The sequence below is a fragment of the Trichomycterus rosablanca genome, chromosome 10 (genome assembly GCF_030014385.1).
Source record: "Trichomycterus rosablanca isolate fTriRos1 chromosome 10, fTriRos1.hap1, whole genome shotgun sequence".
Lineage (NCBI taxonomy): Eukaryota > Metazoa > Chordata > Actinopteri > Siluriformes > Trichomycteridae > Trichomycterus > Trichomycterus rosablanca.
The window spans coordinates 2,413,742-2,438,630 of NC_085997.1; the positions used below are offsets into that span (position 1 = coordinate 2,413,742).

General features: G+C 40.3%; 2 protein-coding genes across 3 annotated transcripts; both read right to left on the reverse strand.

Annotated features, from left to right (window-relative positions):
* Window positions 1-8,346: 8,346 nt before the first annotated feature.
* Window positions 8,347-16,147, reverse strand: bub3 (BUB3 mitotic checkpoint protein). Of its 2 annotated transcripts, XM_063003515.1 has the most exons (8): window positions 16,060-16,147; window positions 14,627-14,821; window positions 14,475-14,544; window positions 13,973-14,124; window positions 13,547-13,705; window positions 10,875-11,052; window positions 10,079-10,295; window positions 8,347-8,649 (listed from the first exon to the last, which is right to left on the reverse strand). In XM_063003515.1, exons 1-8 carry the CDS (start codon window positions 16,060-16,062, stop codon window positions 8,640-8,642), a joined length of 984 nt encoding a protein of 327 aa, XP_062859585.1. In that variant the 5' UTR covers window positions 16,063-16,147; the 3' UTR covers window positions 8,347-8,639. The 2 variants fall into 2 exon arrangements, with proteins under 2 accessions (XP_062859585.1, XP_062859586.1); XM_063003516.1 differs by lacking the exon at window positions 8,347-8,649 and having other exon boundaries at window positions 10,075-10,295.
* Window positions 16,148-18,004: 1,857 nt separating this feature from the next.
* LOC134321576 (homeobox protein HMX2-like) lies at window positions 18,005-20,774 on the reverse strand. The gene is made up of 2 exons (XM_063003384.1): window positions 20,615-20,774; window positions 18,005-18,534 (listed from the first exon to the last, which is right to left on the reverse strand). Exons 1-2 carry the CDS (start codon window positions 20,772-20,774, stop codon window positions 18,005-18,007), a joined length of 690 nt encoding a protein of 229 aa, XP_062859454.1.
* Between the last annotated feature and the right edge of the window lie 4,115 nt (window positions 20,775-24,889).

Consider the following 24,889-nt stretch of genomic DNA (forward strand, 5'->3'; position numbering starts at 1 on the left):
GTTATTGGATGAATTAAAGCTGAACGTCTGTGGTTGGAACCAGATGAAAATCGTCCTGCTCACATTTGCAGATGGTTAATACATTATACGACCAAAAGTATGTGGACGCAAGTTCTTATTATCGAGTTCATGGGTTTAATTTTTGCTAACAAGTGTATTAAATAAATTATATGGTTCTAACATTGTGGCAACAGTTTGGGGAAGTCCCTTTTATGTTTCAACATGACTCTGACCCTGTGCCCATAAAGTTGGTTTGATGACTATGGTGTGAAGGACCCCCAATAGCCTGCAGAAATCTGGATACGTTTTAGATCTAATGCCAGTCAGGCCTTTTCATCTAACATCAAATGTTTTTTTGGCTGAAATTCCCACAGACACAATCCAAAAGCTTGTGGAAAGGCTTCTAAGCAGAGTAGAGACTGCTACAGCTACAAATAAGGGGGATTGTATATTCTGTACGCTCATGCATTTGGAATAGGTTGTCCAACAAGCTCATGGTCAGATGTCCACATAGTGTAGATCAGTAAGCTCAGCAGGAAGATGTACACTGTATGGTCAAAAGTATTTGGACACCTGACCATGAGCTTGCTGGACGGCCCATTTAAAAAATTATATTAAAATAAGTGACCTCTATGTGATCTTTTCAGCTGTAACAGCAGCCACTCTTCTGAGAAGGCTTCTCACAAGAAGTATGTCTGTGGGAATTTGTTCCCATTCCGTGAAAAGAGCATTTGTATAGCTGGGCCAGTTGATTCCAGAGCTGTCCAGTGGTGCTGAGGTCAGGACTCTTTTTCTCAGCGTTTCTTCTTGTCTTTATAGAGCTTGGAACAGGAAAAGACCTTCCCTAAACTGTTGCTGCAAAGTTGGAACCATATCATTTCCTTTATATTGAAATATAATTGATTTATCATTTATTGTTAGCATCTGTTGTGGCTGAAACACATAAATTCCATGCTTTTGTGTATATTTTCATGATCTGGCATCCCACCGGCTGAACGGTTTTGTTCATTTGCATTGACCTGCAGTTACAGTACAAACTCTTCTATACACAAAGTCCCCCCTGTTGACCTAATTGGTTATTTGTTAAAGGCGCATGTGAACCGAAGTCACCGAGCCTCCCAGAATCACCAGTGCCTCAGGTTACGGACTCCTGACCCCCGATCACCTGATCTGCGCTGACCTTTCACCCGAAAGGTCCGTGTCGCGAGAATTCGTTCATCGTAGCGTCTTTCTTAATTTTCAACTTCCCCTTGAGCGCTGACACCGCTGTCCCTTCTGAGGAACCGACCGGCTCTGTCGTTCCCACAATCCCCTCCGTTGTTTGATCCCGGTCCGTGCCCCGTCGGCCCGGAATCCGATAGCGTCGCTGTCCTAATTGGGCAATTGGTCAGCGGGAGGGTGTGTCGGTGGGGTCGGGGTGGGATTAACATGTGTATCGGTGACACCGCGCACCTGAGCGTCGCTCGGCACTTTCTCAGCCGCGAGGAAAGAGAGAGTGATAGATTAGCGTGGGGGAAATGAGACTTTTACAGCCCGGGATACCTGAGAGGAGATCACAGCCGTGAGGAGGGGGGTATTGTCATGAGAAATGTTCCAACAGTGTCATGAACAAGGTAAAACTGTTCCAACAGAGGTCATGAAGTTTACTTTCTATTCTTTCTCTTCAATAGTGAAGGAATTTCTCAAGTGGGTTTAGGTGACCGAGAGCTTAGAGTGATGATGGACACAGAATTCAGACGAGCGTTTATAAAATAAAAATAATAATAGTTAATAATAAAAGTCTGAATCGTTATAGCCAGACGACTAGGCTGAAGTATCTCCAAAAAACAAGCTGTGTACCCACAGACATCAGTCAGAGGTGGGACAAACCAACTTGAAGGCTCTGGCATATACGAGGGGTTTATATACAGTGTATCACAAAAGTGAGTACACCCCTCACATTTCTGCAAATATTTCATTATATCTTTTCATGGGACGACACTATAGACATGAAACTTGGATATAACTTAGAGTAGTCAGTGTACAGCTTGTATAGCAGTGTAGATTTACTGTCTTCTGAAAATAACTCAACACACAGCCATTAATGTCTAAATAGCTGGCAACATAAGTGAGTACACCCCACAGTGAACATGTCCAAATTGTGCCCAAATGTGTCGTTGTCCCTCCCTGGTGTCATGTGTCAAGGTCCCAGGTGTAAATGGGGAGCAGGGCTGTTAAATTTGGTGTTTTGGGTACAATTCTCTCATACTGGCCACTGGATATTCAACATGGCACCTCATGGCAAAGAACTCTCTGAGGATGTGAGAAATAGAATTGTTGCTCTCCACAAAGATGGCCTGGGCTATAAGAAGATTGCTAACACCCTGAAACTGAGCTACAGCATGGTGGCCAAGGTCATACAGCGGTTTTCCAGGACAGGTTCCACTCGGAACAGGCTTCTCCAGGGTCAACCAAAGAAGTCGAGTCCACGTGTTCGGCGTCATATCCAGAGGTTGGCTTTAAAAAATAGACACATGAGTGCTGCCAGCATTGCTGCAGAGGTTGAAGACGTGGGAGGTCAGCCTGTCAGTGCTCAGACCATACGCCGCACACTGCATCAACTCGGTCTGCATGGTCGTCATCCCAGAAGGAAGCTGACGCACAAGAAAGCCCGCAAACAGTTTGCTGAAAACAAGCAGTCCAAGAACATGGATTACTGGAATGCCCTGTGGTCTGACGAGACCAAGATAAACTTGTTTGGCTCAGATGGTGTCCAGCATGTGTGGTGGCGCCCTGGTGAGAAGTACCAAGACAACTGTATCTTGCCTACAGTCAAGCATGGTGGTGGTAGCATCATGGTCTTGGGCTGCATGAGTGTTGCTGGCACTGGGGAGCTGCGGTTCATTGAGGGAAACATGAATTCCAACATGTACTGTGACATTCTGAAACAGAGCATGATCCCCTCCCTTCGAAAACTGGGCCTCAGGGCAGTTTTCCAACAGGATAACGACCCCAAACACAACCTCCAAGATGACAACTGCCTTGCTGAGGAAGCTGAAGGTAAAGGTGATGGACTAAACCCAATTGAGCACCTGTGGCGCATCCTCAAGTGGAAGGTGGAGGAGTTCAAGGTGTCTAACATCCACCAGCTCCGTGATGTCATCATGGAGGAGTGGAAGAGGATTCCAGTAGCAACCTGTGCAGCTCTGGTGAACTCCATGCCCAGGAGGGTTAAAGCAGTGATAATAATGGTGGTCACACAAAATATTGACACTTTGGGCACAATTTGGACATGTTCACTGTGGGGTGTACTCACTTATGTTGCCAGCCATTTAGACATTAATGGCTGTGTGTTGAGTTATTTTCAGAAGACAGTAAATCTACACTGCTGTACAAGTTGTACACTGACTACTCTAAGTTATATCCAAGTTACATGTCTATAGTGTTGTCCCATGAAAAGATATAATAAAATATTTGCAGAAATGTGAGGGGTGTACTCACTTTTGTGATACACTGTATATTAGGCAGCAAAAGAACATTTTATCCTCAAAGTTGATGTTAGAAGCAGGAAAAATGGGCGAATGTGATGATCTGAGGGCCAAATTGTGATGGCTAGACGACTGCGTCAGAGTATCTCCAAAACTGCAGCTCTTGTGGGGTGTTCCCGGTCTGCAGTGGTCAGTATCTATCAAAAGTTGTCCAAGAAGGGAACAGAGGTAAACCGGCGACAGGGTCATGGGTGGCCAGGGCTCATTGGTGCACGTGGGGAGCAAAGGCTGGCCCGTGTGGTCTGATCCAACAGTAGCTCAAACTGCTGAAGATGTTAATGCTGGTTCTGATAGAAAAGTGTCAGAATACACAGAGCATCACAGTTACAGGGCTGTTTTGGCAGCAAAAGGGGGACCAACACAATATTAGGAAGGTGGTCATAATGTTATGCCTAACCAGTATATATAAATATATATATATATATACATATATGTATTATTTCCAAAGTAGAGGACACTGAATCTCTTTGTATGACAATAAAGGTATTCGTATTCATAGAAACCAGGTAAATTGGCCCATGATGCATTTCTGTCGTTACGGGGACTTTTGGTTCTCACAAAAAGCTAAAACCTGTGCATACACACGGTTAGCTGACAGGTGTGGAGTAATTATGGATAATACGTCCATTCAGCGGTGATGGATCAGTGTGGAGTGAGGAGCACCTGGAGGCCAAACTCCCTGTTACAGGACACAACCTCACAACAACCTGAATGTTTCACTGTAAAAGGACAAATTTGGTCCATTTATTTACTAAACGCTTGATCAAATACGTTTATTTTGTATTTGTTTGGTTATTGTACTGTATGGTACATTATACAGCCTGACCGTGATCTTGCTGGACCTCACGTTCCAAAATTATGGGCATTAATATGGTGTTGCCCCCCACTTTGTGGCTTTAACAACAACACTAAAAGGACTTTCCACATTTGGATTTTGGAGTGTTTATGACTTTAACCCCTATTTAGCCCCTTTGACATGACATGGAACACCAATTGTAATCCAGACCTATCACTTAATATGGTGCCTTACCTTGCTAATGCTACAACAAATAAATGGAAGTAAATTCCAGCAGTCATGTTCAAAAGTTCCATCACATAGCGGTTTTAAGAGTATATTTGAGCAAGTTATATACATTTAAAGACACTGAGGGAGACAGAACACTGAGAGATAGCTTGTTCCCCCCCCCTCGTCGCGTCCCAGAAGCCCCCCGAGGCAGCTTTTAAAGAGATCTCGTCAGTGACACCTCTTCAAAAGAGCAGTGCTTACATTAGAGAGTCATTAGGTAGCTGGCCTCAGGCTCGGGGTCTGAACCTCCCCACCAGAACACACACACACACACACACACACACACACTGTCCACCTGAGACCTGACACACACCATTCACACCTGCAGTGAATACATCAGACACCTCACCCTGACAGGCAGCACTGATCGTGTGGGAAATACCTGCGAGAGACGCGAGAGAGTCACCCGATCTGTTCTCTCATTAAAACCGCCATTCGTTTATTTATTGAAATGTTTTTAACTGATAAATTTGATGTAATTAATAAGAAAGATGTGAAAGCAGCGGCGCATCAGTGGCTACACGCTCAAGCAAAAACATTTTTAGCTGACGGCATTAAAACGTTGGTACGACGCTGGAAATATGCATCGGAAGGTGACTATAAGTGACTCGGTAACAGGTGAGGGAATCATGATTGGACATTCCACTAGCACACCAGCGCCAAGATTCTCAACTCCTCGGTTCAAAACACCGGTCTGCTGGGCACCCTCTAGCGGGCACAATTGGCAGTGCCTGCAGAAGACACGGTTCTGCTAGGGCGGGATGACCGGACTATGCAGGCGGGGTCTTCAAACGCTGTGTAAGGACCCTGATTAGCAGATAAAGGCGCCTGTGCAGAATCCATGGGCGAAAAAGGGTTCCACTAAAGGCTGCATGTGGGTCGGAGGAGGCGTGAGCAGCAATATACCCACGTCGACTGCAATCAGGGATCCCCCAGCAGCGGAAGACAAATGTACTATGCTAAATTGGGAGAAAATATATAAATAAAATAGAAAAAAGAAGGATCCACCAAAGGATCAGGGTAATCAAGCCCAGATGGGTCGTGGCTCGCCAATGTGTACCAAACTTCATGAGAGAATCATCAGACAGTTCAAAAAGAACATTTCTCAACGCAAGATCGCAAATAATTTAGGTCTTTCACAGTCTACTGTACATAATATGGTGAAAATATTTAAGTCAGTGTAAAGCACGACCTCAGATGGCACTGTCATCCAAACCATCATGCTCCTCTGATCAGTATACCTCATGGGTGTGTGTTTGGAGAAGTTCAGAAAACCATTGTGACAAAAGTAAAAGGCAGTTGTGTTTGTGCTTTTTCTCAGGTTCACATCTGACCGCTCTCTCTCTCTCTCTGTCTCTCTCACACACACACACCCTCACACAAATAAAGAAAACTGCTTTTTTACTAGGTTCACATCTGACCGCTTTCTCTCTCTCCCTCTCTCTCTCTCTCTCTCTCTCACACACACACACACACACAAAAACTGCTTTTTTCTCTCCGGCCATGCAGTTAACGCAGCGTTAGATTTTCAATTTCCCTCCTCGATTCCGAGGTTCTCGACTCTCGCACCATTCAGCCGCGCCCCGCGGTGAGCAGAACCATTCTTCCTACGAGCGCTAACAATGTAAAATAATGTATCTGACGCAGCGGGCCGTCTGTAAAATGACCTTTTTTATTCGGCGCAGCAGCTCGGCGGGCCTAATGACGGTGATGTACACCTAGCAATTGTTGCGCCCGGCCCGAGGAACTCAATTTTCTAATTTAGCGAAGGCAAAAGATTAGAGGAAACAGGGCAATTTACTGCCGTCTGGAGCGAGTCGATTCTCTTCCCATCTCTGGCTCGGGAGGGTAATTACGCCTAAAATAAATGCCATTTCATATTAAGCTGAAGCCACGACAAAACGAGAAAGACAGAGTCATTACTGCTAATCAAGGGAATTAGTAACATCATTTAACCAAACACACAAATAATTTCCAGGATATTGAAGAAGCGGCCTGCTCTTCAGCAGCAGCCATTAGATAGAAGCGCAGCTCTTTAATTTAATAATTACACTCTTTATCTGCTCTCTCGGCACACTGAGAAATGGACGTGGACGCGAGAGTGTGTGGGGGGGGGCCGAGAGGGAGGAGGCTGAACGGGAAAAACACTTCTCTGACATTAATGTGAAAAGAGTCGCATCAGGAAAAAGAAAGAAGGAACTCGTTGACCAGACATGCACAAATATATTCCGTTCATTTTTCCATGCTGGTCTGAATGAGCATTTAGCAGCTTGGTGTTTTGTTCTGTATGAAACTCGATTGAACACAAAATTGGAATAATAATAATAATAATAAAAATACTATTTACATTTATCTAGAAGGTCAGTGAGTGCTTGAGATTTATAGATGTTCAGCAGGACACTCAACTCTTCCACGAGATCTTTATACTGCTGTTTACATCACTGCTTTCCTTCATAATCAAGCAAGTCCATTAACTTTTGTTTTTCTGTTCATTATTAATCCTCAGTTTCTGTTTCTGAACCCCATGTCTTTTTTTCAGAAGGGCAGGCTGCCACGTCACCCCGTGTGCAGTGCCCTTTTGGTATGATTTGATATAGTTTGTTTGGATGTGGGACCAGGAAAGGGTTATACTCTTATACAGGTTGCTCCAAGCCTAGTATAGAAGAGAGGTGAGGGTCAGCTCACCCTCACATCCAGCCACGCCCATTTTAACGTGTCTACAGTAAATCTGTTAAATAAGAGAATAAATATGATGTTTGAGTTTGACTCGTTTGCTCTCCTCAATCAGGAAGGATGAGCATCGATATAGAGGAATCATAATGCAATCAGGTTATTGGATACAACAGGATTGGGAGAAAAAAAAAATATATACATACATTATTTATTTCAGGTCCGACTCTCAGCAGTATTTTCTGCCGGACATACATCTACACAGAAACGATCACCTGTCTGAGGGGTTGTGTGGATGAAACAAACCCTGCGGCGAATTGGCGCCCTGTCCAGGGTATTTACCGGTGGAACCGGACCTACAGCCCCCTTTATTTCTAGAAATATTTATTTAATATTAGCGCACAAAAAGTGAACCAGCTAATAAGCAGACGCCAGTTTATATAAACAGTAACTAGGAAAATGTATTAATAATATAAAGCAGCTATATAGTAGTCCCTTTTCTAGAAATATAGGGACATGTTAGTATAACATAATAAAAAGAACAATGTGTTTAAATTCTCTTGAATCCTTATTAAAGTGAAAAAAGTAGAAGAAAGGATTTCCAGTGTATTCATTGATTAACTTCAGTGTAGTTTGTAAATATAAACACATTTCAGAATTTGATGCCTAAATTACACTCAAAAAATCATCGCCTTTCCTATTAATGAGACTTTTTAATGCTTTATGTCTTTCGAAATTACGTCCAATTAATTGAAATTGCAGCAGGCGACACGTCAATTTTATCTCTGGGATCATTATAACCACTGTCATACAGCAAAGGGTCTGAATACTTTTGCATCATTACGAGTGATTAAACACAGACTGATGGTAGAAATGGCACCTCTAGAAACCAGAAGGTTGCTGCTGTTGGGCCCCCGAACAAGGCCCTTAAACCTCAAATATGTGCACTGTATTCAGTCACAACACAGTCGCTTTGGACAGGTGAACTCAATAGATAGGAGGGGTGTCCAAATACTTTAGGAAATGTAGATGAGCTCATGCCAGGCTCTTTAAAACAAACCACACAAACAGTGAACAGAATAATTAAGTAAAACAATTTTTATTGTCCAAAACTGGAAGAAAATCAACAGGATATTATGATAAAGTAAAGAAATGAACTTCACACACACACACACACACACACACACACACTCATCCACAGTTGACACACACACACACTGAGAGACAAGAACACACTGAACTGCTTAGAAAAAGTACAGAAGAGGGGAAAAAAGAAAAGAAGTGAAGAACTCGTGAATAACTGGATGCCAGCAGAACTTCATCAGAGTAAAAGCTTCAGAAGTTTGTTCCTGAAGACGTGTGGTTCAGCAGAAACTTCAGGTCGACCTGCAAACAAAACATCACATCCTGAAACGAAGATCTTCAGTCGAGGTGGAGAAGATTCAACCGAATAAAGTGTGCAGTACAGAGAAATTCTTTTTGTGCATATACCAGCCTGAGGCTTAGAGGGGCCTTGTTCAGGGGCCCAACACTGTCCCCTCTATATATAGAACTCATTCTCAGCCCTAGATAAGAACAAATCTTGAGAAGAACCACACTTGATCTGAGCCAAGAACCTGCGCAGTGATAGACCTCCAAAACGTCACACCATACCTTCCATCTTTGTGAGCTCTGTCTGGGATTGGAACCCAAACACTTACGCACGCTCTTAGCACTGGACTGATGAAGCTCACATACACGGCATCTTAGTTTTCACAGCAACAGTTTAGGGAAGGCCGAGTACCCAGTATTCACATGATGCTCAGAACAAAGCGTCCGAAAACAGGCGATTGTAGCCTAGCGGTAAAGGTCCTGAATTAGTCATCATAAGGTTGCTGGTTCAAACCCCACCAGTGCCAGGCTATTGGGCCCTTGAGCAAGGCCCTTATCCCTCAATTGCTGAAAAAAGTCACTTTGGATAAAAGCATCTGCTGAATGCCAAAAATGTAAATGTAAAACATGGTACTTATATGCAATCATTCATCTCCATCACCCCTCTGGCAGCTATAACAGCCTCTAGTATTTGAAGAAGGCTTTTTACAAGATCTTAGAGTGTACCTGTGGGAATTAGTTGGCCTATCCGGGCAAACAGGGGTTCTTTAGACTAAACTATTAGTCCTATTGTAACAGAAACGCTAATTATTAAACACCCATTTACTTCTGGATGTGTGTGTGTATTTTCCGAATGCATCCATGCACTGCGGCGCTTCTGAACAGGTGAAGTAACATTTGCTCGGAGAACATTTCACGCAGGCGCTTTAGCTGGCTAATGAAATGCTGCAGACGCATGGTTAGCATTAGCGCTCCAGGCCCCGCGTCTGCGCTGATATAAAGCAGGAGAGTTACGCCGGGGCTTCTGCTCTAAATGAACTCGAATGTCCGTCGGTTAGGGCCCGGCGAGACGGACTAATAAACCCGGTTAGGAATTCTGGGTAATCCACTTTGAGACTGAAACAGGTCCGTGCGGTTGCCTGGTTTTATGAACGCGACTGTTTTAGAACGAAGGTCTGAGTCTGTTCCGATGATTCACATTTAACCCCCGGTGTTCCGTTCGGCTCAGAAACTCGGCTTCAGGAGAAGCGTTTCCCTCCCAGTCTAGCCGAAAACAAATTCCCCGGCTGTTTTCCTTCTTAATGTCTTCTAATTCCTTTAAAAGGCAAACACTGGCCCAATCAAAAGTCCCAAAACAACCCATAACTGCACTGAACAAGAAACCCCACATTTATGACACACGATCAACCATGGACCCGATTCATCCTGCTGTGTGAGGACTTACTTGGGTTTGGTCTCGGCGTCCGTCACCTGGCGGATGTAGACGGCGTCGGGCGGGTGCGAGACGTCACCCTGCTCCTGCATGTAGGAGGAGGCGATGGCCAGCAGGGAGCCGTCGCTGCTGAAGGACAGAGACGCGATGCTGGTGGGGTAACGGTGGAACTGACACAGGCGCTTCTTGTTGAAGGGGTCCCAGATGTTCACGAAGCCGTCTGACCCACCTGCAAAAGACGACAATGTCACATGCGTGTGTGCGTGTGCTCGTACAGACCCTCAGACCCTTGTTTTTGGTTTTACAAGCGGCACAAATAAGTGTGCTGGGACCTCTGGCTATCTAAATAATCTGATTCAGCCTCCTGACTGGCTGTAAACCAAGATGCTTCATTGGTATTGAATAATTTGTGGTCTGGTTGGTGGCGCAGTGGTAAATCTTGCTAGCCTGAAACCACTGATAGGGTTGTGTCTCAGAAGTGCTATTGACCCGGTCAACACAGTACATGAGCTGAGCCACGTGACTCACTGGAGGGTCAACAATTTGATTTTGTGCCGTTTTTACCCCTATTTATTTCATTCATTTAACGTACAGTACTGTGATAGTATATTGTCTAAGCAACTGAGGGTTAATGGCCTTGCTCAAGGGCCTTGAACCAGCAACCTTTCGATTGCTAGTCTAGTACCTTAACCACTAGGCTACAACTGCCCTGGATAAACAAAACCAATATAAACAAAGAGTCAAGAGTCAGAGACAAGGCCCAAATGCAGCAATGATTTGATTCCATAGTAACAATAAAGCTTCTGACCTGTGGCGAAGGTGTTGTGGATGCTGTGGAAGGAGATGGCGTTGACCGGATACACCTGCTCTATTCCGTTCTCCTTCAGCCTGTGACACTTAAATGCATACTTCTTCTTCTGCACCTCCAAACTCGGGTCCAGGTACTCCACCGCTACTCTGCCTTCGATGGAGCTCAGAACGTAGCCCTAATTCACACATACATACACATCAGGTATTTTATTCTACCATGTTTTACCTACTCTAACTGGAGCTGTTGTAACATTAGTAATTCCCCATGGGGATCAATAAAGGAATCTTATCTTAGAATAGACGGTTGTATTAATAGACACTCATTAATAAAGATGTTGTGTTATAACTGCTGTGAAAAGCATTATAAAGCAGCTGCAGTTTAGTAAACAGACACCCAAATGTTTCAAAATGTACCAGAAACCCGACATCTACATAGATGAGCCAAAACATTACAACCACCCACTTTATTAATGCTGTTAAAACAGTGACGACCCACCAGCACGTGACCTTAACAAGACATCTGAAGAAATCCTGTGGTATCTGAAACCAGTACATTCAACCGCTGTATGTCATGGGATGGTTTGCGTTAGAATGCATCCTGGTAGTTCTCTTCTAAAGGTAGGTAGGTAGGTAGCTGGGATTTATTGCCACGTCAGCACGATTACGGCTATATACGTGGCATATTGAGTTTTGGTTTCATATAAGGTTAAAAACGTTTGTAGAGGGCGTGGTGTGGCTTTGTACTCCCATCGTTTCTTTAATTATATAAGGTGTTCTAGTTTGACGTGTGTTAGGTAATTTTGTATTTTCCTTGGCGAGGTCTTTTCGAATAGGTCTTTGATGTTGTCTGCACAAAAGTGTTGCTGTCTTTGTCGCTGCAGGCTAGGGCATTCAATAAGTATATGCTTAACTGTCAGGGTCATGTTGCAGTTCTGGCAGGTAGGGGGTTCATCTCCTGTAAGTAGATGTTTATGTGTCAATTTGGTGTGTCCTATGCGCAATCTTGTGTGGATAGCTTGATGATATCGGTTCTCCATCCTGTAACCTATCGGTTTTATGTTAGGTTTGATTTCTTGTAGTTTGTTGTTGGTTTGACTGTCCCATTCCTCTTGCCATTTTGTGTTTAAGAAGTCTTTTATTATTGGAAAGGTATCTGTGACTGGGATGGGGAGAAAGGTTATGTTCTTACTTCTGGCCGATCTGGCGATGTTATCCACTCTTTCGTTTCCCTGTATTCCACAGTGTCCTGGTATCCAACAGTATTTTATGTTGTATTGTTTATCTTCCAGTTCCTTGTCTTTGGTCACAATTTTGTTTATTATTGAGTTGTCTGTGTCCATAGAGTCTAGTGCCTGTAGGCAAGACTTTGAGTCACTGCATATAAGAAAGTCTTTGTGTTTCTCTTTCTGAATATATTCTAGGGCTATTAATATAGAATAGGCTTCGGCTGTGAAAATGGAGCAGAATGTTGGGAGACGGATGCTGTGGTTGTGTATTGCAGTAAAAAACGCTGCTGCGACGTGTGACTCTGTTTTGGATCCATCTGTATATATTGTTCTATGGTTTGGATGCTTTTCTCTTAGTTCAAGGAACTTTCCCTGATATTCCATTGGTTCTGTTCCTTTTTTCTTGTTTTCTGTGAGTGAAAGAATAACTTTTGGTTTTTGATGGTTCCACGGGGGGAGTGGTTCTTGGGATTTTGCAAGTGTATACATGTTTATTTTTAAATCTTTCAAATCCTTTTTCATGCGGATTCCTAAGGGTTGTATGAAGTTGGGTTTCGCCTCGTACATATGTTGAAACCTGTTTTCATAGATGGATTGATATGCCGGGTTTTGTTTGTTACAGTATGTTTTTATTGCATATTTTAAGGCAATTTGTTGCCATCTCATGTGGATCGGTGGTTCGTTTGCTTCAATGCATAGGCTGTCTGCTGGTGATGTCCTATAGGCCACCAGGGCCAGCCTGAGCCCTTGATGGTGGACTGTTTTCAGTGGTTGCCAGTAGGACTTTCTTGTTGCTCCATAAATGTGACATCCATAGTCCAGTCTAGATTGTATTATTGCTTTGTAGAGTTGCATCAGTATGGAGAATGCAGCACCCCACTTCGAGTTTGCTAGTGTTCTCATTATGTTTAGACCTTTTTGACATTTGGTTTTCAGTTGTTGAATGTGGGATTTGAAGTTCAATTTATTGTCCATTATTATCCCAAGGAACTTGGCCTCCGTTTGTACCTTGATTCCGTCCCCATCGAGGTAGAGTGCTGGGTCCGGGTGCATTGACCTTAGTTGGCAGAAATGAATGCTGGTGGTTTTAGTTTTGGATCTCTTCTAAAGGTAAACACCACCAGCGTGCATTGTGGGTGCTTTTACTGCTGGACAGGAGTTAACATGGGCACTTTGGCTTGCAGCCCTATACACTGAAGGATCTCCATTACCAGGATTCAACTTTTAGGGAATGTTCCGGCTCAGTAATGAATGCCGTGTGGTCCTCAAGGGTGTGTAATTTATACAAGAGGGCAAATAAATCAGAGCGATAACTCTAAACTACATTAACATAAGCATTAAGTGACATTCGCATTACTCAGAGCAGCGTACACACACACACGACGTATATTACCGACACGCCAGAGCTAAATTTCTCAACGTGATGCATCAGTACAGCTCTCACCTGTTTGTTAGGGAAGGCCCTTATGCAGCGAGTCTGGTATTTGAGGCTGGACTCTCGTCTCTGTTGGACGTAGCCCATGTTTCTCAGGTCCCAGACGAGCACTCTTCTACCGGCCGTGCCCACAATCAGACGATCACCGGCCACGGAGAGCGTGTACACCTGAAGAACATGAGATGCAAACGTTACAATCTGAGGACGATTGATATCCGACAAAGTCTGGCAGCAGTTTATTTCCAAAGGTTGATGGTTGAAATTTTACATCATGAGCGAAGACGCAGATCTTAAACACACAGCATCACCATCAAGTGAAAAGCGCTGTGATGAAATAAAACACTTAAATCTGGAGCATCACCAAGTGTCCACAAACATTCAATGAGGAAAATCATAAGCTGTCTGATACCTCTGCTGTACATTAGTCATCATTACCTTCTCAGGCTGGGTGAAAGTGCCGGCGTTGCAGGGGGTCCGAGGGTCCCACAGTCTGACACTCATGTCCCAGCTTCCCGTTACCATGACGTTGACCTCTGGACAATACTCCACACATCGAATCGGGGCATCATGTGTACCAACAACGGTGTCTGTAAATGGTGAACACTCAGTATGACACATTATATATTTACAAAACACATCATGCCCAAAATATGTGGACATCCCTACTTATTAAGGATGGTAATTATTAACCAGTTAATGCTGTCATCCACTGTTTCTTATTTTTGCATTTGGATGTTCTAAGATTTCAGGGATTAAGCCATTAATTAAAAATAATACTAATAATAATAATTTGAGCATACTGGAAACTGTAGTTTTCTTGATGCTAATTAAATGTGGAAACAAACACTGAACAGAATGAAGCAGAAATGAATGACTGATGTGTGTAACAACTGGGTCAGTTTTTAATAAATGTGATAGATGACAATGTGAAACGTACCTTGATCTGTATTTAAATCGTGCATTTTCAACTGATTATCAAGACCACCACTCCAAGCATGGGTCGGATCCTGAAGCGAATAAAAAACAAAATGGAATTTACGTGTGAACAATTTTCCTAAATGAATGAGAGACTTCAGCGTGATAACTCACATAAAAGGCACAGTCCAGAACAGGTGCCAGATGCTGGTACTTCATCCTCATGGAATTGCCACCAACATCAAACAGGCGCACCGTCGAGTCCCAGGAAGATACCAGCAGGAACTGCGATGTGGTGGGACTGAACTTTACAGCGGAGATGCTGTCATCCGGCCCCTGGTTCAGCTTAAACTCGTTAGAACCCGTCATCTATGAAGATACAAATTCAGGGAAGGGATAAATGTGATAACAAGGCTGGGCAGAAAATCTACACTGTGTTGCCAAAGGTATGTGGACACCTGGCCTTGAGCTTTTTAGACATCTAACACGATTATTGGCATTAATATGGTTTTGCCTGATTGATAACTGCTTGATTGACAAGACTTTCTGTGGCATTTGTAAACTTTCAATCAGGAGAGCATTTCTGAGTTCTGCCACTGATGGATAGGATTTAAGTCATCCCCAAAAGTGTGTAACAGGGTATCAGAGTCAGGGCTCTGCGCAGACCACTAAGGGTCCTCAAACCATGTATTTATAAACCTCGCTTTGTGCACAGAACTGTCATGCTGAAACAATAAAGGGCCTAATATTAACTCAACCTATATAATTGTGTTATAGTTATAATTGTGTGAATTCAAGACATCCCATCTAGTAGGAGCAGCAATCTGACAGTGGTGGGGCTTGAACCTGCAACTTCTGCAACTTTCTGATCACTAGTCCAATGCCTTAACCACTAGGAGGGATGGGCGTAACTGTAGTCATGTTTGGAAGAGAAAATGTGAGGCAGCATAGCCCAACAACACTGTATATCCTGTTAAGACTGATGATGGTATTATGCTCTTGTGCTGGATGCATCAGAAAAATTCCTTAATAATCTGGGTGTTCCAACAGAATAACTGCCCACACCAGGCATCAGAAGAGGTTCTGGAAATACTGGAACTGCACACCCATGGGCAGATGTCATGTTTTGTTGCTTTTCTAAGTGGTCACCCCATCCTAGCACGTCCTAGAACAAATCCAGCAACATTACTGTTCTGCATATGTTGGTACTGAATTGAAGGTAATATTACTGAATAAAAATCAAACCTGCCACATATTTTGCCCATGTTATATAATAATGCCTGTATGGTTTAGCTAAGGTAACTGTAGTAGAAACTAAACAAATATGACTGTTCGTTTTAATGTAATATTATTTTCATATACATTGGAAATGACACTTTATAAACGAGATACGTTGTGTAATTATAATATTTCAATGTTTAAATTCCTATAAAAGCGCGCGAGGTCGCCTGGACTATGTTGTTACTCTACATTTAGCATTAGCAAATTAGCTTAGCACAGACACATTGATAACATTTAACAAAAGCACATTGACAAAATAACCAAACCAACACTTCTATACGCAAAAAAAGGAAGCTTGGGAATATATAATTCCAATATTTACTCACCATTCAGTTATGAGTTACGTGATACTGAATAGCGATATACAGTAGAGCTAAGCTAACGACACACCGGCTAACTGTACGGTCTGTTAGAAGCGCCTATCCAACGCTGCAAAAGCCCAGGAGCGTTCTGATTGGCTCATTCAAAAATCCACCCGCCCACTGCGCATTTGATTGGTTGAAAGCGTCATCAGCCTCTCAGGCTGCCAGAAACGTCTAGAAAATTAAATGGTGTTACGTCTGAAATGTAATAATTATTTATTATTGACCGCTTAATCCTGGTCAGGGTCGCGAAGTCTGGCGCCACCCATAAACACTGGGCGAAATGGCGATTAGACCCTGGTCAGGAAGCCAGTCAATCGCAGACTCTTATCTATTCACTCTCTCTCTCACACACATATACATACAAGGACAATTTAGAGCATCCAATCCACCTCCTGCATGTTTTTGGGAGGTATCTACTTTGACATGGAGAACATGCCAATTTTCTCACAGGAAAGGAAGCAAAAATGCAACCCAGGACCTCAGAAAGCACCCACCTAACCAATGTGCCATGGTGCTGCCCATACTACCCAAAAACCTCATTGTGTAGTTGTTTAAACACATAATTTTATTTAGATGATTTTACCTGTCTGAGCAGCTTGTTTGTTTACATTCGTCCTCTCTTTTCAGTGTGGAATGTCTCTGCATCTGATTGGTGTAGAGATCGGATTGAGATGTTGTTGGAAAGCTCAGATTCTCTGCTTTCTAGTTCAGAAACATCCCTCGATATTCATGGGTTCCACATTCATGGATTCATTTATTTGAGGGCTTGAAATCAAATGTGACATGGGATTTTTTTTAGATTTGCTTCATACTGTAAAACACTGCATATGACACACTTATATAAAGAAAACATTTTTATTTTAATGTAACTGTATCGCAACAGATTTTCAGTGTGATTTGTGACAATAAGGATAAAATAAAAGTGTACACAGAAATTAAAAGCACATCTTCTCTGCTGTGTTGATCTGTTGTGGAGCGGCGCTTCAGGTCAATCCACAGTTCATCCAAAAATGTCAAGAGCTCTTGCTGTAGCAGTGTACCAGCTAGGATTTAACCCAGTATAACCCAGTGAAGCTGAATGTTTTGCAATCAGTCAGTAGGTTGAATCAGATGGACTGGAATGTTAAAATCTCTTTTATGGTGGTAATTTTGATTGTTAGAATTACAGCATTTTGCAGACACCTTTATTCCAAGCAACCTACAATTGCATGTATTTAGTGGCTTAGGGCTTTGTGTAGGACCAACAATGCCAGCTTGGCAGACCAGAAAACTTTCCATGAATAGTGTAGTTTCTTAACCACTAAGATACCTTTGCCCCTGACAATATCAATGATCTCCCAACATATAAATGGGTAGTGCTGGCTTAGATGTTACGGTACTGGAACGGTGATTGCTTGGATTGCAATCAATTGCTTGAATTGTATTTGGTCACCAATACCAAAAATGTAAATTTTATGTAAAGGATCTGATTTGGTACCACAAATTTGCTATTTTGAAGCCTGTAATACACAAGTTGCTAAAGTGCTAAAACAAGCTACAGCTAAATTGCTAATTGATAAAACAATAACAATGTCAGGACCATTTCCAGCTAAACCGCCTAAGTCTCAGCTGGAACAATTCAAATGGCAAGTTCCTGCTGTGGCCGGGTGCTAGCTTTGTGTATGCTATTAGCCATCTGGCTACATGCTAATACAGGGCATTCAAGTTTTAAATTGTCCCTCGCATTCTGATTGGTTCTTGGAATTTTTTTTTCCATGTAAAGAAGCTAAAATATGAATAGAGTGCTTCATCTCTGCCTTTAATACATTTTAAAACGTGTATATAGACATAAAGAATAATCATTATGCTAAATGTTTATTACATTTATTAAATGTCTGTTACTCAGTTATATCTGATGCTAATTTCCTCAGCAATCAACATTAGTATAAAGACTGTACAGAGGAAACGCTGGCATGTTGCTGCCGGGATAATACATTGGAAATGCAGCAGATCTCGGTATAGGCAGGCCGAACCCAGCCAGCGGCATCCCAACCAGAGTCCGAGCTGCTGTGGGTGTCCCGTGAGTCATATGTGCTGCCTCGAGTTCTGCTGCCAGCTGCCTCTTCCACTTGTTACGCCGGTTCTGGAACCAGGTTTTAACCTGAGTCTCACTCAGTCGTAGGCTCGATGCCAGGCATGCCCGTTCTGCACTGCTCAGGTAGCGCTTAGCATCGAATGCTGACTCCAGCTGGAACACCTGACTGCGCGAGAAGACGGTGCGAGTCTTCTTCTTTGTGGCATCAACGCTGGCTTTGTCACTGATGCTGTCTGGCTGTTTATCCTCAAGTGGGCTTGGTGACCTTTGACCACATGGTCCGTCTTTAGTGTCTTTGCTGTTCTTAATGCAGTTGAGCAATCCGTGCTCTTTTCCTTCCGGCCCAGGTTTTATCACTGCATCTACAAGACACATAAAAAAATTTGTTTAATAATATTAAACACACCCTTTTAAAAACATACATATGTATAAAATGGCCAAAAGTTTGTGGACACTTGACCATGAGTCTGTCTGACATCCCATTTCAAAACCATGGGCAGTAAAATGAAGTTGGCTTTGTAGTGCAGCTCCATTTACATTTACATTTTCAGCATTTAGCAGACGCTTTTATCCAAAGCGACTTACACAATGAGCAATTAAGGGTTAAGGGCCTTGCTCAGGGACCCAACAGTGGCAACTTGGTGGTGGCGGGGCTTGAACCGACAACCTTCTGTTTACGAGCCCAGTACCTTAACCACTGAGCTATCACTGGCCCCACTGAGCTCCACACCAACCTCATGAAACTATGGATGTACTCCTGTACTTACTTTTTTAAACCACAACAATAAAAGCATATAATTGATTGTGTAAAGTAAATCTTACTTCTGTTAGCAATAGGTGTGGCTAAAACTATAATTCTAAACTCAGTAATAAGACATCCATAGATTGTCTGCCATTCCTTGGTGGCTATAATAAATAATATATAATAAATAATAATTAAATAAAACCTAAATAAAACCTAAATAAAACACAGCACATTTTATGATTTATGATAAAGGTTTTTTCAGAAGCCAACACACATCACTCATGCAAAAAAAACTACATTCAACAAAGAGAGCATTATTCCATTAGTCAAATGTGATGACACTCAAGTTAGATATGCAGAAAGTCTTTAAACGAATTTTTTTAAATATAGTGCATATATAGCCTATTTGGACTATACTAAATTGTATATTTTGCTGAACCGAAAATGCGTTTAAACAATGAAGGGAATATCTGATATATTTAATCCTTAAATAAATTGAAGACAAATATAATGTACCTATAATGTTCCTTTCACACTTTAAAAAACATTTGTGATAAAGATTCAGTGAATGTTGCACTAAGAATCATCACGTGTGTTTTAGTTTTATATAAATAAATACATAAATACATGAGATGTTTTAAAATGTGTGCAGTATCTTGTGTATTTATGGGAATTGTTACCATTTGTTAAAAGCAGCTCTAGGCTACCAGTGTAGTTTATGCCGTTCCATGCTATATATAGACCAGCAATAATAATTTACTTTTATCTATATAAGTAAGATAAAAGTTATTTTCTTAAAGTGTCTTTGGTAGGATCCAGCATTTGACAGTAAAAAATAATAAAATAAAATCTGTCCGAATTTAAACAACATAAACATCAGGACGAATTCATTTGATATTTATATTTTTATATATTATGAAGGTGCGATATTAAATGCAATGAATTGAAATGTTTATCATTCACACATAAACAAAGCATATTACAGTAACTCAGTTTTGTCTTTGCATTCCCTTTAATATGGCAACTGTTGTGTTAATGCATTTTATAATAAAATTAATAATAAAATTATATTTAAAAAGCGCCTTTCATGACACCCAAGGTCACTGTGCAATAAAAATAAAGACAAAATACAAATAAGAATACACATTTATAAACGTGGTAATGCTGTACATGTGGCACAGTTCTGGGTCACCCAAAAGCCACGGGTTGCAATTATTGCAATGTGTGCAATGATGCTGAAATGATGCACATTAGTAAATTCCAGGTTAGTATATATACCTATTAGATTAGTATATATGTATACCTATTACGTTAGTATATATTTATACCTATATGTATACCTATTAGGTTAGTATATATTTATACCTATATGTATACATATTAGGTTAGTATATATGTATACCTATTAGGTTAGTATATATGTACCTATTAGGTTAGTATATATGTATACCTATTAGGTTAGTATATATTTATACATATATGTATACCTATTAGGTTAGTATATATTTATACCTATATGTATACCTATTAGGTTAGTATATATTTATATGTATACCTAAAGATACCAATCAGTACCTGCTTTCTAAAGTCCACTTTGTGATTCCACTTTGTGGAATTAAATAATCGTTCCTCATCACAAAGAACATTTAACATCCTGCAAGTCGATTCATCTTGTTGAATGAATGTGGCGCACTTACCGGTGCAGATGTTTTGGTGCAGTTTGCAGAAGCAGTCGGTGGCGCAGTTCTCCTCCTCCTCCCCGCTGCTGTAGTCCGGTGATACCGAGAGCGCGCGCTCCGCGGCTGAGCCCAGGATGGAGCGGATGGTGAAGCTCGAGACGCGGCCGGACTGGTTCATGATGACCCCCGCATCACTTGTACACCACCACTATCACCACCACTAACTAACTGGTTCTATCAGCGCACATTCCACATAAACCCAGCAGAAAGCAATCTGAACTTTTACTGGTGCCGTTTATTATGATTTTGTGTTCTATTATGTGCGCGTGACTTGTGGAATCCCCACACCGCCCCAGCGCGCGCCTCCTCTCCTCACCACTATACACTCCACTGCACTCCACCACACTCCTCTACACTCCTCTACACTGCACACAGGCAGTCAGCAGTGTGTGTTTCATGCTTTATTTTTTTGCATACATGTAGGTAGGAAGATAAATGCCATGCACTGTGCACCATGCACCCCATGTCTCACAGAACCAGCCAATCACGCGCTTTAAATCCCAAACCGAGGGAGGATTTTTTATGGATACCATAGTGCAACAACACATCACTTTTAATGTTTTACTCTAAAAGACTGATTTAAAAGAATGGATAAACGGAGTAGTTTTGCAGCTATTGATGATGCACAGGACGCCAAAGTTGTTCAAACAGCTCAGTGTTGGATTCTCTCAACGTGAGCCAAGACTCATATAAACACTAATTAATTCATCATAAATATTAACATCAAATAAATATTACAACAAACTCAGTGCAGACTGACGCAAAACACTCACCAAGTTTCATATTAGACGAGTTGGTTTGAAAGTGTGGGTTCAATATTACCAGTTGCTGTGCATAAAGGATAAAAACGCAAAAGCGCACAAAGACAAACACTATTTCGGACAGTAATTAATGGTAAAAAGCTCAGATTATTTTAGTAGTTGCTTATAAGTTTTTTAAAATATTTTGTAATATGTTTTGTAATATGTAATATGTAAGGTTTTCACAAACGCACAACGTGATTTTACTCAATAATACAATAATAACCATGAAATATTTTAATACATTTTAATAAATAAATGGGTTTATTTGTATTTGTTTTAATGTGCTGAATTAATGCTGAAATGCCTTCGTTGAAAATGTTAATGTAATACTAGCATTACTGTTAAATATTACAATTGTTATTATTATTAATAATTATAATTTAATAATAATAATAATAATAATAATAATGTGTGTGTGTGTGTGTGTGTGTGCGTGTGCAATGATAAAATATTTTAATTTCCAGTGCGGTAAAAGAAATCCTTTAAATCATATTTGGTTTCTTAATTAGTTCTTAATTAGCTTAAGAATCAATTAACACATCTTTTAAAAAGCTTAATTCCAAAAATTCAATTTAATCTAAATTAATAAGAGAAAAAAAATAACGAAGTGATAATAATAATAATTACTATTATTATTGTTATTATTATTTTGCTTTTATTAGTTTCAAACTATTATTATTATTATTATTATTATTATTATTATTATTATTATTATTATTATTATTATTATTATTATACAATAGCTTAATTAGTCTTGGTGGAGCCTCACTCACCCACTCACATCGATAAGAAACTAAAAGCAGACAATTAAGCAATGAAATGTGAGTGCTTAAAATAATCCCAAAGACACGAGAAAAACATACCAAATTTCATTATAGGCAGTGACTAAAAGTAGTAATAGTAGGAACCCATAGCAGATTTAATATTTATTGTGTGAAATTAGTTAAATAAAAAGATACAAATATTTTTTATCGGAATTATTTTCATGATTTTAGATTATATACACACACGACTTCGATTTAGACTCATAATACATGATCATTTCATGTATAAAGTTAATATTGTAAATGTTAATTTTATACAAAGTGAGATCAGAACAGAAGATTTAGAATCTATGATTTTTATTAAAGGTTGAAAGTTGATATTTTAGTTTATAATCCTGATGATCATAACTTTTATGTTGATCTCCTTAAGCTTTTCTGTTGTTTCACTCACTCACTCACTTACTCACACTTAGAGCAGTCACGGGAGGAAGAAAACCGGAGTACCTGAAGCAAACCCAGGCGGAAAATATGAGAACATACCAAATCTCCCCCCCCCCCCCCCCCACACACACACAGTAACCAAATAGTAATAGAAAACCGGGAGCACTACATGAATATTAAGACATTTATTTTGTTAAGATTTGTTAAGTATTTTTCTTTAAATTAAATTGTTTTTGTGGATCTGTGAGGAGAGGAAATCTTGTCTCGTTTTTCATACCATTAAGATATTTAAACAAAATTTTAGATTAATCAGTATTGTATAAATAATAATAATAATGATAATAACAACAATAATAAGCTTAATTTCCAATTTGTTAACGATTTAAGGCAGAATAACAAAACAAAACTTCTTACTTTTATTTTTAATTCATGTTTCTTTAATAAACTAAAGAATCGCTTCATCGTGGTGACCTCACAATTTCAAAATAATTATCATTAATTGATCAGAAATCACACAGTTTAGTTTAAACAACCAGTTTTATTACATTAATACAATATCAAAATCTGTTCATATACAGAAGAACGCAGTTTTCCACCAAGAATGATTTATGCATATTTACATCACACTTTATATTTATATATTTATATTTATAAATATGTACAGTAACCCGGGGTGTAAAAAGACCAGAACTGCTTTTAATGCAAAAACCATCCATGACGTCATTGGTACAAAGTGGTCTTGATCAGTGATTGTCCACACACTGAAGTTCTGGGTTGATTCATTCAGATGTGTTTAGGGATTAAAGGAGGAAAATAAAATGCAGTAAGTGTTTCTGTAACTGCTGCTCTCTGGTCATAGTGGTTCGGTCACATTTACAGCCCACTAACTGGGCTCAGTTTGTTTGTGTTGATGGGATTCCCAAGATAATCACCAGTACTGGCTTCAGAACTGCAGCTTCTCTCATAGTAGTTTAGTCTGACATTTCTAGCCTGCTGACGGAAAATAGAATTTAATATGATTATTCTACAAAGGGGAAAACACTGATGTTTTTGTAGTAGATAATGAAAATGAATTCATAAGGAATATTAAAAGAAAGTGTGTGAAAGTAATAAAATAAAATATCCTTTCTGTGTGCATTTTCTTCCTGTGTCTGCGTGGGTTTCCTCCGGGCGTTCCGGTTTCTTCTCACAGTCCAAAGACACGCAGTCAGGTGAATTGGAAATACAAAATTGCTCATGATGTGTTTGACATTAAACTTGTGAACTGATGAATCTTGTGTAACGAGTGTAACCAGTGTGTAAAACATGACGTTAAAATCCTAATAAATAAATCAATTTATTAAAAACGATCAGTTCTAATATATCAGATTCACATATTGTTTTCTCCTCGAGTCTTTTTTATATCATTGACTTGTGATAAACCAGCCTATATGTGTTTGTGTCTGTATCAAAGTAAAGAAAATCATTTTAATTCCAGCGGTGCAGCAATTTTACGCACAAATGAACCAAACCTGGTGCGTAAAAAGCACCAAACTCTGCTGCGTTCATCCTCACAAAATAGAAGCAATTTGTTTTGTTTTTCTAATGCCAGTGATTTCAGAGTGAATTCGTTTGAGTTGATGTTGAGTTAACAATAACTTACATATTAAGCAGCAGGTTCTCTCTCAAAATAATAACATTATTTTCCTTGTTTGACAAGAAATGCGTTCAGTGACAGGATCAAAATTATGAAAATATTCTTATAAATAATAGATCATGTTGACCAGGTTTTCTTTGAGTAATACAAGTAAACCTTGTTGTTTCCAGTGCTGTGCTTTAAATGGAAAAAAAAAACCCTCTTTTTTCCATTTAAATAAAATAAATCAGGTGTTTAACTCATTGTGACATATCCTGGGCTTCAAATGAATGGATGAATTAAAGCTATAAAAATAATGATTAGAAATAACGCTCAGCTGGTGAGGAGCTGATTTGTGATCGTTAAACGTCGTTAAAATGATGAATAGAGGGAAAAACTCGTATTGAAGTTTGAATACAAAATTCAAGTGTTTGGAGCATTATGGCAAATCTGGGCGATATGACAAAGTATAATAATAATAATTATGATAATAATAATAATAGCACCTGCTGGTGTGGTCCCCTTTCAACAACAGATACACGTGAGTTATTTCTTAATTTCCGTTCAACTTTAAATTGTTTTTAATTGTTTATTAATTGTTTATAATTGT

Excerpts from the sequence above, each read along its gene's own strand:
- bub3 (XM_063003515.1), bottom strand. Across the intron at positions 14,545-14,626 it reads TTCTGGACTGTGCCTTTTAT|GATCCGACCCATGCTTGGAG; the intron begins GTGAGTTATCAC and ends TATTCGCTTCAG. Across the intron at positions 13,706-13,972 it reads CTTTCACCCAGCCTGAGAAG|GTGTACACGCTCTCCGTGGC; the intron begins GTAATGATGACT and ends CATGTTCTTCAG.
- LOC134321576 (XM_063003384.1), bottom strand. The coding sequence starts at position 20,774 with ATGAACCAGTCCGGCCGCGTCTCGAGCTTCACCATCCGCTCCATCCTG. Across the intron at positions 18,535-20,614 it reads GCACCAAAACATCTGCACCG|ATGCAGTGATAAAACCTGGG; the intron begins GTAAGTGCGCCA and ends TGTGTCTTGTAG.